Source organism: Prinia subflava, chromosome 3 (assembly GCF_021018805.1).
Source record: "Prinia subflava isolate CZ2003 ecotype Zambia chromosome 3, Cam_Psub_1.2, whole genome shotgun sequence".
Lineage (NCBI taxonomy): Eukaryota > Metazoa > Chordata > Aves > Passeriformes > Cisticolidae > Prinia > Prinia subflava.
The window spans coordinates 30,774,100-30,788,705 of record NC_086249.1 but is presented as its reverse complement, the minus strand read 5'-3'; the positions used below and the strand labels follow the sequence as shown (position 1 = coordinate 30,788,705).

General features: G+C 36.8%; 1 protein-coding gene across 6 annotated transcripts in view; it reads right to left on the bottom strand.

Annotated features, from left to right (window-relative positions):
* Nucleotides 1-9,250: 9,250 nt before the first annotated feature.
* CNTN5 (contactin 5) overlaps nt 9,251-14,606 on the bottom strand; it is a 605,427-nt gene continuing 600,071 nt past the window's right edge. For all 6 annotated transcript variants that reach the window (XM_063394532.1, XM_063394528.1, XM_063394530.1 and 3 more), the window contains 2 exons: nt 13,763-13,931; nt 9,251-12,169 (listed from right to left, as the gene is read on the bottom strand). In XM_063394532.1, coding sequence (XP_063250602.1) covers nt 12,066-12,169; nt 13,763-13,931 — 273 coding nt within the window. In that variant the 3' untranslated portion in view covers nt 9,251-12,065. The remainder of the gene's footprint in view (nt 12,170-13,762; nt 13,932-14,606) is intronic.

Sequence of the window (14,606 nt, the reverse complement as noted above, 5' to 3'; positions counted from 1 at the left end):
AATAAATCCCTGTGTGGCGAACAGGCTTTTCAGGCTTCTGCCTTAAGCAGGATAATTTTTGCTCATCATCACTGATAATGCCCTTCACTTTCTTAAAACTCCCAGCAATAAAAAAGACGCCAATAGAGCTTGAATAATTAGCAGAAAAAGGTTTTTTTAAAAGGGAAATTAACGTTACCATTTTATGTAAAAACAGAAAATGTCCTCTTGAAACCTGTTTCTTATTACCTGTTTATAAGAAGCCTTTTCATCCAATTAAAGGATGTATATTTAGGATCTTTGCAAGGTCCATGAGAGAGATACTCAAAGTATAAGAGAGATAATTTAAAATTTTCTTCTGTGAAAAATCATCTCTGCCTAAGAAAGGTTCATTATTACTCCAAATTGAGCCTTACTTGAAAACTGTACAAAGCTCACTGACATTTCCTTTGAAGTAGAACTATTTTTCAAGTTAATAACACAATGCAGTGATACACAAATCACAGGTTATTTTACATTTTTTTTTTGACTATTTCACTTTTCTGCTACGATTGTCTCCCTATACCTGCAGTACACATAATAGGTATTCTTATAAATGATGCTGAGACTATTGCCTTATAAATTTTGTCAGATTCAGCAAAATCATTAATAATTTACGAGGATTGTACCATTAAAAACATAGTTTCATGGATTGAAAAGGTTATGAAAATGAAATGTCACATGCTAGGCTTTAGCTCTTGCCTTAAAGATTCTAGTCATTTGCACAGTGCTCTAGAATGGGAGTATAAAAGAGAACAGTCTTCCTTTTTGATGGCTTTCGTTCAGGTGCCAGAGTTTCACATTTCATGCAGCGTGTTATCTATGGAAAAATCACTTGGAAAAGGTCACCATCTATCCTAGTCACTTCTTGCTTAATTGGGCACTGTAATAATATCACACATTAAGCAATGCTATTTTGAATGAATTCCAGGAGAGATAAGAAACCATCATGACAGTGTCAACTGATATTTATGTAGATACATGAGATGTGCACGAGTCTGCATGTGTGCATGACAGCCAATGTGAATTGTAGATACCACCACTGTATCACAGAAAAAGAAGTTTTAGACTCCTGCTTTGCTCCTGGAGTATATGGGGGAAACCATGGGCTGAAATACAAATACTAGAAAACTGGATGGAAAACTGCTTTTAGCTACAGTATGCCCATCTTGACTGACAGATACAATAGCAAATATGTCCAGCTTGGACTTGAGTACCAGAGAAAAGCATCAGTGTGAAGGTGTGAGACATGCAGATCTTATTAGTGTGTTTCACAGCAAAGAAATTATTTCAGTTTACATTTCAGTTATTGAGGGTCATAGAAGCTACGGGTTCAAACAAACTAAGAACAAAAGAAGTCATTAGCATTTAATCTCCATTGTGTAACCTTGCTTTGGAAATGAAACATGCCAAATTATTCAGAAAACTGCACAGAATAATTCTGGAAAGTCTGAAGAGGGGTAGTGTTTTTTAAAGTGGCAAATACAGTGCTTTGTACTTTGTAGGGTTCTTTTATTTTTTCTTTTTTTTCTCTTTTTTTAAATCAGCTCTTTATAATACACTAGCATTTCAGTTCTAAGGGATGCCTTTGTACATATACAGAGAGGTGTTTTTTAAAAAATTCAGTGACTGCTTTCCACTGTTTTGGACACTTCTGTAAATATTGGGTAAATGAGTAGAAGTGTAACACATTTCTCTTTTGCATGTATGCGTGATATAAACAAGAAAATAATTATGCTGCACATGGGCTAATCTGAGATATTCTGAGTGGAGAGTCAGGGAAGCTGCTATTCCAGCAACACGTCTGGAGCGGTTTACCAGGTTTCTGATGAAAGAAAAACCTTCCAAGGTATTAGAAATTATGAAAACTTAACTCTTCAAAACAAGTTCAGTATTCACAAGCCTTTGAAGCCCACCTCCATGGTGTGCTTTAGGATGGGGTGGGCATTTTCCTTCCTAAATCAGATCATGCCAGGCTTTGCAGGAGAGATACAGCAAATGGAAATTCTGCTTCTCAGCAGCTGCTCAGGTTGGTGCTGGTGTTGAGGGACAGAGGCAAGGTCAGGGTTTTGTGTTCAGTCAGTTCAGAGTTACTGGTGGTGAAGTTGTCTTCACCCTTCAGGCATGAAAGAGGCCATGAACATAGGGAATCTTTTATTGACCTTTCCTTCCTATGACTGACAATTTAGAGTGAGATGCACAGGCAAGAAGGGCAAGAGAGTCTGCACACAGGATGCTGCAGTTATCTGGTGTGTCTTCCATGAATATTTAATAAGGGAAGGGTGTCCAAGAAGCATTTCAGATTTTCCAGAAAGATATTTAATTGAATTCCTCTTTTGCTGGATTTTTTTTCTTCCACCTAGTATAAGGCAATTTCTAAGATTTAAAATTATGTACTTTGGAAGAGTGAAGATTTTAAAATTTCTTTAATTATACTCCTCTGCATTCATTTCTCACTCTTACTCACACCAGATGTATGATCAGTGAGATCCCAGTTTCACATCAGTATTCCTTGAATTGACAATTTGCATCTGTATTTAGGTGCTGCTATGGTGATAACCAAGATGTTGAAAACACTGAGTGCAATATTTTTATTTATGTTGTGTTTCCTGGGAATGATAGCTCACTTCAATAGTACAGTTCAAACCTTTTTCTTTTATCCCTTTTGCATCTATGGTAGCTTGAGAGGTTATTTCCCTCCCTCCTGGATTTCCCTGTGTCTCTCTAGAAGGTGTGCCTCTAAATTTTCAGGGTAATTTGAAAATGTGAATTGCTTGTAATAATCAGTTACTTCAAGCTCTTCATATTAACTTGCAGAATTTAAATGTAATTTATTTGCAACTCAACTTTTTTTGGCTTAAGTGAACCCATCCTTTTGTGAGATGGAAGAAACACTAAATGCAGCTCTATTGACCCAGTCTGAGATGGTGACTCAGGACCCTGGAGTCCAGGAGAAGCTTTGGCCCAAATTAAGCCAATTCTGTGACAGGTGTGGCAACCTTTGCAAAGCTTCCCAAATTTATTTTGTATCTGAAGGGGTTTTTGAACAATCTAATATGTTAAAAGTATGGACCAATATACTAAAGCACAGCCTAATTGCAATGAAAGATAAATAACTAAAGAAAGCAGTTGAATTGCCCATTTTTCAAGTATAGATATCCTGTTATATATTAGCAGCATTTCAAATCACCTCAAGTGTATTAAAAATATCATCTATTTTTTTTAATCAAGGGGAAGTCTGATGTATTCAGTTTCTGGATGGTTCTACAGCCCAGATAGCTGAAGTATACAGAGGGTCTAAAAACTTTCAGAGTAGAGCACACAGACTCCAAAGTTAACAGGTTGCTCAAGTGTGAGTCAGCACAGCTTTCCTGAAGTCAGTTCAGCTCACAATAATGCTTGGAGCATCTGAGGCCACTTAGAATGGTTGGGGCTTTTTTGAGTGGAATGAACCAAACATATGTTTTATGGGAAAACACCCACAGCACTTTGAAAAATATGATTCATTTTCTTATAAACACAAATGTAAAACATTAAAATGAAAATGTCAGTCACCAGATCTGGAAATATGTCTTCCTATTTAAATCAGCTGCATGTCCAATGCAAAGTACAGCAAGGCTTGTATCAATCCTTAAAATGTGCTAGTGAGAGCTGAATGCCAAATAGCTTTCCACAAGGCCTGTTATGCTAATCATTCTGGCAATCAGTTATTTATCATTCTTGCAGACATGTATTTTCCATTTACGCTAACAGGGTGGTTGATTGGATTTTGTTCATTAAATGGGCAGAGTCAAAACTGGTCTTATAAACTGCTGTTCAAGTTAATTAGTGAGTATATGTGTACTCAGAAACAGAAAACTAAGTTTTAAAATTATAACCTACATCAATCAAGCCTCTTTACTACATTATATCAAAATCATTCCACTTAGTGTATTCCGTATAACACAGGGAATAAAACCACTGCATTTTCATTTCCTCCAGTCTCTGATGGTCTGGCAGTAAATGTGATGTTGTTAGTCTTAAAAGAATAGGAACAGATATTAGCTTTTCCTCTGCTGTCTTACCTAAAACTCTCCCAAGCTCTGTGTATAGCTTAAAAAATGGTGCAAGGAAGGGAGATCCTAAAGTTTGTTTTTTTACAGTCTTGAGTTGATTGGCTATTAGCAGGTAACACAGATGGTCTGCAAGAGCTACCATGAGGATATAACCTAAACAGCAATAATTAGAGCAACAATAAAGTCTTAAAGCCAATTATTGGTGGAAATGCTAGACTGTGATTCTGGAGACCCATTTTCAACTCCTATTTTATGTCCATGTGGGAAGGATGGTTTCATCAGCCTGGGTACGTTCATAATCTTCCATGCATGCTTGAGTGTCCCTTTGTAAAGCAGAGGAAGACACATTTCCTTCTTCTGTCTTCTGCAAACTATTTAAAGATCCAGCTGAGGATTTCACAGATCTCAAAAGCCTTTTCTTTCTAACTTGTATCACAGCTGGGAGTAGAATTGATTACTCTGGTCTTGGGAATAGGGAGTATTCTGAAACAGCATCTTTTCAGTGTTGGAGTTTTCTTTGTGAGTTCAGTATTCACTGGACAGATAATGAAGGATCTTTGAATTTAAAGCACATTTTCCAAACAGAAAGCAGAGGAGGTTTGGGAATCAGTCTTTCACATGTCTTTTTAGTACTTTGGAGTATGATAGCTTATTAGTCACTGCCCTGCTGTCTCCAAACTGAGAAGCCCTTGTCCTTTTAGCCTTTCCCCAGGTGGCAGATGTTCTAGATGATACCCTTGGTCCCTTGAGTTGTCTATCTCTTTGCTATTTCTATTATGATCTTTTCTGGGCTGCCAAGACCTCGAGTGCACACAGTACCAGTACTATGATAAAACCAGAATTTTGTCTTGCTGAAAAGTGTTTTTTAATCTTTCTTTCAATAACCTTTTTGATGGAACTCAGCTTATACATTCTAGAAGCTAATGTATGGTGAGCCACGAGTTTCTGACTCCCTTTGAGGTTATTTCAGGTCACCTTTCCTGAGTTTCCCTTGTCAGTTCCACCCTCAGCACTAGGTTAGCACAGTTTAGGTTTTCTTCATCTCATGTTTATTGGCATTGAAAGGTACCTGCTGCCTTTTCTTCCCTTGATCAATTTTGAGCAGTCCATAAGTGCTTCAACATTATCTACCATTTAATTATCTGAAAGGGCTTTGTATCATCATAATGCTGAGATTTAGGTTTTCAAGGGAGATATAAGATGGCCAGACATCTCTCACTTTTCCACTGAGCTCTGTGAAAATGGCAGTGTAAGCCAAAAAATGGACAGAAATCTTGTTTGTCCTTTTTCCTGGCTGCCATTCCTCCTCTACAGCACCCTACCAGGAACCTTGTGAAAAGCTGTTATGGCACTACAGATCTTTCTGTACTGACATTCAAAAAATGAAGTTGGGCTTGCAGTGTGATAGGCTTTCTCTCCCTCCCCCACCATTAATCTGGACAGAACATAGTTTTATTTTGGGTTGGTTTAGTTTGTTGGCCTATAAAAATAGACCTACTGGATCTGTGCATGTTTTAACACCTTTTTTAGATGCTTACCATATCTTAACAGAACATACTCTTTGATGAGAGGTAAGAAAGAGTTCAGCAGCCATATAAGAACAGAAATAGCTCACTGTAGTTTATGAAGGTAAGTATTTTCTTAGTGGGGGAAGAACTGTGGAAGTAGCTATGCCTTGAGCAAAGAGTATGCTTGCCAATATGCTGTCACACCAAAGTTTAAGGTACTGGAAATCTCTTGTGCCAGGGGACTTTCAGTGTCATAGATCTCATTACATCAGAAACTTCCAAGAGATGTTTGGGTGTAAAAAAAAATGGCCAAAAAGGAAGAACTACTGTTCTGGAAAGCAAACTTAAATCCAGAAATATTCAAGTGTAGAAAGTAGAAATCTGACAAAATTTTTGCCATTGCAAGCCTTTTTCTCACAATGCAATAATACATTCAGTCTGCAACCTGCCCAAGTTATCTCCTTCATTTAATGGACAAAGCTTTTTAAAGAGCATTAAAGATTGATATTTCCTATTGTAGGTACCCTGGGCACCCAAGAGGATTTTTTCATATGAAAAATTTGTAGTGATGAAATTCCTTTCACTTCCCATTCAAAAGCTGTGGGATTTGCTTCTATTCCCATGGGAAAGTCAGAAAGTGTTGACAGAATGCAGTGGAAATCTAGCTTGTTTTTGGATATTCCAGTCCAGCCATTCTAAGACGGGTAAAAATGCTTCCTCTCATGTTAGGAAGGTAAAAGGCTTGCCATTTCAGATGGCTTGTTGGAAGGCAAACACTCTAGGTTGAGAGGCAGGGTTAATTTCATGTAGTCCTTGTGGGAGACAGTGCCCACAGACTCCCCCTTTTTTTTTCTCCTCCCCCCATCCATCTCCATACACACACATAACCTTTTTCATTTTGTTACGGGGCAGGGCAGGAGAAGGAAGGAGGGACTACCCAGAAATTTGTAGGGCTGAGTGAAGTATTGCTTTTTCATGTCTGTAACTGGAGCAAAAGGGGCACTCATGCACTGTGGATAATTTGACTTTTACCAATAAAAGTGCAAAGTACAAATAAAAATACCAACTTGAAATAAAGGTAATATATCTAGAAAAAAATCAACAATTTGTTTCTGAGTCTTGTCCAAGTACTAGTGCCAGGCTTGAACCTCACCTCTACTGATCAGCTGGCAGCCCACGCACTACAGTCTGGTGGTCAGAGCAGGACAGATTTTGAGTTACTTTGTCTAAAGCACATGTGAAACTTTTTAATTGGAACAAACACACATATAAAACATCGTCATCAAGAATGAATCTCTCCAAAATTATAGATTTGGGTGTATATATTACTCAAGAATAAGGGAAGGAGTTAATTCAAAAGTAAGCAATTGACCCCGGGCTTCCTTTCTGAATCATTCAGTCACTCCACATGACAAATTTTTAAAGAAATATCAGGAGAACTATCCTGTTTTACTACCCTGTCTTAAAAAGTTGCTTTTGCAGAATATAAGAAATGGTGTCATTATGAATTGGAAATGCTTGTTCAGCCAGGGAGCAGAGCAATGCAGTTTAAAGTAAAATTGTACTTGCTAAACCTTTGATCCAGATATGCCTCAGTTGCTTTCAGTATATTTTTGTTCACAAGTTTTATGTTATGGAAAAGAAAATGATATCTTTTCCCATCTTATTTTCTGTACAAAAAGCAAAATATGCTGAATAACTTTATTTGTGATTAACACATATGGGTGCCTGCCTTTTCTATTTGTCTTGCTAACTGTATTTTTCAGGAGCACTCTCATGGTTTTTTTATTCTATGTTTTCTTTAGAACTCATGAATTTGAGCATAAAAGTGAAAAAACCCCAACACCAAACCATACCAAAATGGAGTATATTTTCCTCTTGCATTACATATGTATTTCATCATAATAAAAGATGAACCAAAGCATCTCACACTTCTTTACCAGTTTCTTCTGATGACAGAGGCCTCTTATAGACTCTGTGGTGCTTAGTTAATAATCTGACAGCAGAAAAGTAGCACAGAAGCACGAATAGCTGCACATCTAATTTTTTTTGCCGGTTTGCTCGAACAGCTGACCTGTAAGAACCTTACAATTGACCTCATAGCTGTAAGAAGTAATGTGAACATTGAAATTGTACAATTATCCTTAGATTTATCTTTTAGGCTTGTGAGGCTTTAATTTATATTCACAATAATTATCTTGTTTAAAGTATTAAAGATATGAACCACAATAAAGACAAAGTCAGGTCTCTCTTTACTAGAATTGAGAGAAAAGTCTTAGAGTAAACTCAGGATCTGTACTTTTGGAAGCAGCCTGTCTGTCAGCATGCTTAATGGGGCTGTTTGTTATAGCCTAAAGCCAACTAACCTTGTAATAAAATGCTGTTCATTTTCTCTTATCTTTGACATTGTTTTGCTCAAAAGCATAGGGAGTAATTAAGTAAAATGTCTTTCAGAGGAACAGGAATGATGGCCATAACAGGGTTGCAGTTTGGTAGAAGTTCTGATGGGATATGGGTTTTCAATTTGCATAGTTCTCCATGTCAGCAAAATCAGGTCATTACAGTTTTCTGTGACATTCACAACTAAGTTGGTGGAAGTACTGATATAAATGTTATTTAAGCCATACCCCTTTTGTAATTGAAGTCTCAGTTCAAATGACTGTGGCAGTGTATTTTTATTTTCAGTATGGGCTTTTTGACTTCGCACTGTGTTGCAAAGTCATTTACTGTAAATATGCATTTCATGAAGGATTGATTGGGGATTATTGAGAGCTCAAATAAAACTAACAAAAAGAAAACTATTTGCTGTAATTGGGTTATCCATTGTTCCATTTTTTTTTTCTCAAAAGGGTATATGTATTTTTGAAAGTTATTCTATTGTAGTTAGTCACACAAAGTACTTAAAGAATAAGACAAAGCAACTGAACTTTTCAATTGAACATGACATGACCACGCTGTGCTTTTGAGCCTCCACAGCCGTGGGGTACAAGTGACACTTGACGGAATGTTACAGAGAGGTCCTAGGAACTGTAATAATTCAGTGCATAGGGAATTGACCTTGGGGACCTCCTTATACAGCTCGTCTTTTCATGGAAATCATAGAACAGTTTGAGTTGGAAGGAATCTTAGAGATCATCCAGTTCCAACCCCCTGCCATCTGCAGGGACACCTTCCACCATCCCAGGTTGCTCAAGGCCCTTGAATATTTCCAGGGGTGGGGCATCCACAGCTTCTGTGGGAAACCTGTGCCAGAGTCTCACCACCTTCCCAGAAAAGATTAGATTTCCCTAAAATCTAATATAAATCTCTCTTTGGTTCATGATTTTTTTAATGCAGAGAACCTTTATCTCTGATGCTAAATTGCAGATTTACATTGCAATTTTCATTAGGTATAGTTTCATTTTGACAATTCAGGCCTTCATTTACCTTTCAGTTATTTAGCTGTAAAAAAAAAATTACTTTAGAAACCCAAAATTTAGGTGAAATTAAAACAATGCCAGAAATTACTTCATTTTAATGGTTGTATTTTCCACATTCATCATTGCAGAATCATTACTTTCTTCTTGAAAATCATGTAATTTAAAGGTTCTTGCTGCTGAAAACCAAATAATTGTGTCACCTTGAACTCTATGAATATAATTGAGGAGAGGACAGCAGATAAGATAAAAGTCAATAAAAAGAGAATAATTTATTAAAAAGATCTAATGTTACAAGAACAGTACACAGAAACTATTGTATTACTGTGTCTTCCACACTGTATATACCATTATATATAGCATATATACAGATTGTATACAATATATCTAACATTTCGATATGGGCCATGACAGAAGCTTTCTTTTGGTCTGTGTAACAAGGTTTCTTTGTAATTGTTTTTTTTCTGAACAGATCCTGTGACATTATACAAAAATACAGTCTCCTCAGTGACGCTAGACTGCACTATTACAATCTTTTACATGAAAAAGGAAAAAGCTTTCCCTTGCAACTAAAAATGCCATGATAAGGAAACATCTTCTACAAAGTAACAAATAGGTAATACATAGGTACTTAAACATTTAAAACATGTTTATTAATATATTTAAGATGCAAAATACATATTCTGTTCATGTTGAATATAAAACATACCTCCTTTTGTCCCTGCAATACAACTACATTACCTGATGGTATGTTCAGTATTTCTATTTGTATCTTCATACTAGAGAGGGAGATGTGTCTAGGTGGAGCTCTGTCTCTTTATCAGAGTTTTATTCTTCCTATAAAGCACATCCATTTATTGTTATCAGAAAGTTTAACCAAATGCCACCAGCAGTGAATGTAGCCTTTCTGAATACTCTGAAATAAACTGCATTGGCAACCAACTGTATAAAAAATAGAGGAAATTATGCATAACTAATTTATAAAATAGCCATTTGACTTTTTGGTTCATCACTTTATTCTTATTTATTTTAACATTTTGGCAGATGATGGACTGCTGATGCAGGCTCTCTGCACAGTAGCAATGCTGCTGTTTTACAAGGGACAGCAGGTAGTGATTCTCTGTGAGTTTGCCTTATCAGCAAGGTATATTACATTTTCCTGTCTTTGATCTCAAAGGCTGTTCCAGAAGCAGAGATATAGAAGGCCTCTTTTTTGTATGTCTACAGTCAATTCTTAGGTAGCTATCCTGCCTTTGTATTCTGAGCAGCATGGTGACTTAAGTAATTTTAAACACCATTTTTTGGAAAATTATTTAAAATATTAATGGGTAACAAAGATTTGACTTGAACCTTCTCTGAAAGTTTTACTGATAAAATATTCAAAAGCAAAAATATTTAGTCATCATCAGCTTTTCACCTCCTCATTTCTGTTGTGCTTTCCTCACTACTGTTTTGAAGCAGCTGAGAAAGAGCACTGTTGCAGTGTATTCTCTAAAAGTCAAAAATTATTTTGCTAGTGAAGTGGCAAAATAACAGCATTTTGAATTGGGAACCCATCAGCTAAGATGGGTTTTCATCAAAAATTTTAGAGGGATAGACAACTGGAAGAACCATGCTATAAGGACCTTCATGTTAACCCTTTTTGACTTGATTCTTCCCAGGCACTGCAATGTTTTTCCTAGGCATGATCCCCAGATATTTTAGTAAAATGCCACCCTTCATAACACCGTGCACACCATGATTGTACAAACATGCACACCATCTTCCCTGGGAGTCATTTTTCCTCAGGTTCCAGTATGTGAGAAAGTCTTCCAAAGGAGAAAAAATTGTCCAAATTGTCTATTGAGTAAAAAATTGTCTGGTACAGCAAAAAATGGGGATGAAATCTGATAGCACACAGTACCTACAAGAATAATCTCCAGCGAGCTATAGAAATAGATCCAATTAGATAAATAATTGGAATGATGCTCTGTAGCACTTTTCCAAGTATTTTTTTCTCAGAAACAAAATTCTCCAAAATATATCCTACTGCAGTCTGCATATATGTGGATAATGCCATTCTGAAAAATGTTAATATTCTCTCCATAATATGCTTTCATATATATTTCAACTGGAGTACCACCTATACAAAGCATAGAATGTTACCAAAAATTGGACTCAAAGGGAAAAAAAAAAGTTACGACTGAGAAGTGGTTGGGAAAAGTAGGTTTGCCTCCTTGCATTGCTTTATTTGTCCCTTAGTAGCTTAATGTATACCATGGTTAAATGCCCAGTGGAGTTTTCATTGTCATTTGCAGTAGGAATTGATTTCTTATTTTCTGTTGAAACGTTCATTGGACATGAATTCTTGTGGTATTTGATAAAAACCAACTGATTTCCTCCCAAGCCGTGTTTGATAATTTTCCATTTACCTGTTAATAAAATAAATGGGTTTTCTGCTCCATTTTGCTATTTTCTGAGGTAAGATGTCCAGTATTAGATTGGCAATTCTTTTTGCTAATTGAATACATATTATATATTTTCAGAAGTTCTTCTTTACTTCTGCAGCGGTCTTTGTATATAAACTATGTTTTTCTTCCTTGTCAGTGGGAACAACCATTTATCAGGGATGCAAGCAAAGTATTCAAAAGAAAAAGCTGTATCAAACTTTGTTCTATATTTAAAAAAGGATGTTTTTTTCTCCAAATCATACAGGTGTACTGTACAAGACACCACCTTTTAAACACCTGATGATACCTGACTGTGTTCACCAAATTTGAACATATTGAAAAAGGAAAATAGATTTGACAGAAATTACCTTTGCTTACAAAAGTTTATTACATAAAATCTGCATATTTTTGGGCCAAGAAGGGTCTCCTCCCCAGAGGACTTTTACAAATAAAGAAGAGATAAAAACCTGATGAATTATTGACCGTGTCTCCAACACTCCTCCAAGTGCACCACAGGCATTCCGATGGGTCTTTAAGCATTACCTTGGATTTTGGGTTTCTCCACGGACATAAAACTCCATCCCTTGGTGTCATCAAGTTAAAACAAACAAATAACAACAACAACAAAGTCTGCAGCCTTCACCATGAGGCTGAAGGTACCATCAGTGCCAAAAGCAGTGTTACAGAGGATGAGGAAGTAGATAACACATGTAAGGTGGACTGAGCACTTGTTACTTTCCCTCCTGAAATAAAAAGCAAAGTAATTAAGAAACAAATTATGCAAATGGTTCTCAGTACAGTACATTTAGATATTACCATTTGCCCAAATTTGTATTCTATTACCTTCAGCAAAAGACTAATTTTTAGGCAATGGATTACCATGTGAGATCTGCCATCACAAAATGAGCTCCCTACACAGGAGAGATTTTATGATGATACTTACAGCAACTCACATTCTGGATCTTCATATTCGGTCTGCAAATTAATAGGAAATTCCAAAAGGATATATGTTTTTTTGTGTTATTCTTCAAAAAACCACTGGGCTGCAGAAGCTGCCCTGAGTCACAAATCTTTGTCCTAGAACAAGGAATGAAAGCTAGCCCTTGATCCCTGTTTGTCCAGAGGAAAAAGTGATTTTTGGTCCATTAGTCCAGTGTTGATTTTTGACCACAGCAGTGTCTTAAAAGGCCATGCTAAGGGGAAGTGTGCTCTGGGGTGGTAGTGGCAACAAGATGGGAAGGGAACCAATATGATATAGACTATGATATGCATAGTCTAATTAGATGGAGTATTTTGTGGCCTAGAACTATGTTTCGAAAGATATATGAAATAAATATTCCGTGGAGGAGGAATTGGTGTCTTCTGCATTCTGATGACAGCACTGCAGTTTGTGACCAGACTAGAGCTGAAATTGTAGTTCTAGATTGAAGTTTCAGGCTCATACCTTTTGGTTAGTGCTTCTTAGGGACCAAAAAGTAAAGTGTTATCAGAAGGTTATAATTAAAATGCCCTGTTGTGCTTAGTGAAAGATATTTATTTCTTTGTTGTTCTTGCCACTAATCCTCCCATCCCTTACTTACCTTTGTAATATTGATACTTTAAATTCTTTCAACATATCACAGTAACTAAGGAGAGAGCAGCTAGACATCGTAATTTACCTAATGATTACGCTTTAATACTTCTATAAATATTAAATAATTAAATAAAGTAATAATTATGCAAGGGACTTACTGGAACTTGCAGAGAAATCCAGCTTATTCTCAAGCAGGCATGTACACAGGGGTCATCTACTTAAATACATGCCACTTTAGCTGTGTCACATAGTACACCTCAGGCTGGTGGTACAGAATGATGTGTAAAATGATGTGTAAATCCCACATCCCATCTGCCAGCTCTGTTTGGGATGCCTTAGGACATTGTAGATGTCCTTAGCTGCTCTTGTCTTAATCCTAAAATTCAGAAGATTAGCTGAATTGCTGTCAAGGCTCCACTGCTGGTCTCTGTGGATTGCATCCCAGCTGACTACATTGCTATTTGAAACACCAGTGCACATACAAACATCTCTAGCTCAGGTAGGTTTTTAGATGTTATCCTCAAAAGGGAGAGGTTTCCTATAAATCATCTTTGTTCATCAGCCTCACATGGTTGCCTCAGATGATCTTAAACACCCCAAGTGTCACTAGATACCTTTGTTTCAGCATAGAACTTAAGACTCAGATCAATGATTTTATTCAATAGCTAAAGAATTGTGAGAACATTGTTTTTCTGGTAGAGAATATCAGAGTTAATGAGCGTTACTATAAGTACCACACGTTCAAATATAAGTGTAACCTTACCTGAAAAAGATGGAACTCTGATCTGGGGACTTGCAGTGCCATCCCCTCCTTCACTGACTGCACAGACCTCAATGATGTAGACCCCAACATCAGGAAGAAGTACCACTGCAGAGGTTTTCTGTGTTTCTATAACTTGGCTATTGCTCTGGCCCTCTTGCCGAAATAACACCTGTGGTGGATAAAGTAGACAGTGGTCACCGTGGTCATTCAAGCTCTTTGTGTAGATAACACAGTCACTGCAATGTTAACTGTTCCATGCTTTCGTTAGAGAATTTTTGACATTGCATTTGAACAGACATCTGCTCTTACTCTTCCCTTCCTGCAGTGGCCTCAAAACAGTAATAGCAAAATATTACAGAGATTCATGAATGTGCAAGGGCATAGATTATGACTTAGAGCAAAGACAAAGGATTTTCCCTCTCCAGCATTGGGTGTTGCACAGCTTTATCTCCAAAATTTCAATGTGTAATTTGAGTTCCATTTGGTTCAAATTCTTATCCCAAAGTTAATGTTGATATTCACATTTTTTGTCTCAAGAACCCAACTTCAAATGTAACCTGAATAATGTATTTACTGTGTTTACCTTAGCTGGCTAAATCAACTGACAACAGCTCAGATCTGTCCCTACATTTCCTGCAAAACTCAATACAAATTTATGGCATGTGGGGGGAAAGCAAGTCAGCATGTAGCTGTCTTTTTGGTATTTCTGCATAAGAGTTTCTGTTCCCAGAGAAAATTGAAAAGGTCAGAGAGGTGTGAAAAACCAAAGAAGTCAACTCAACTATTTCAGAATATCAACTATCCTGATAAAGGTTAGAACAGTTTCTGGTTTATTTGAACCACT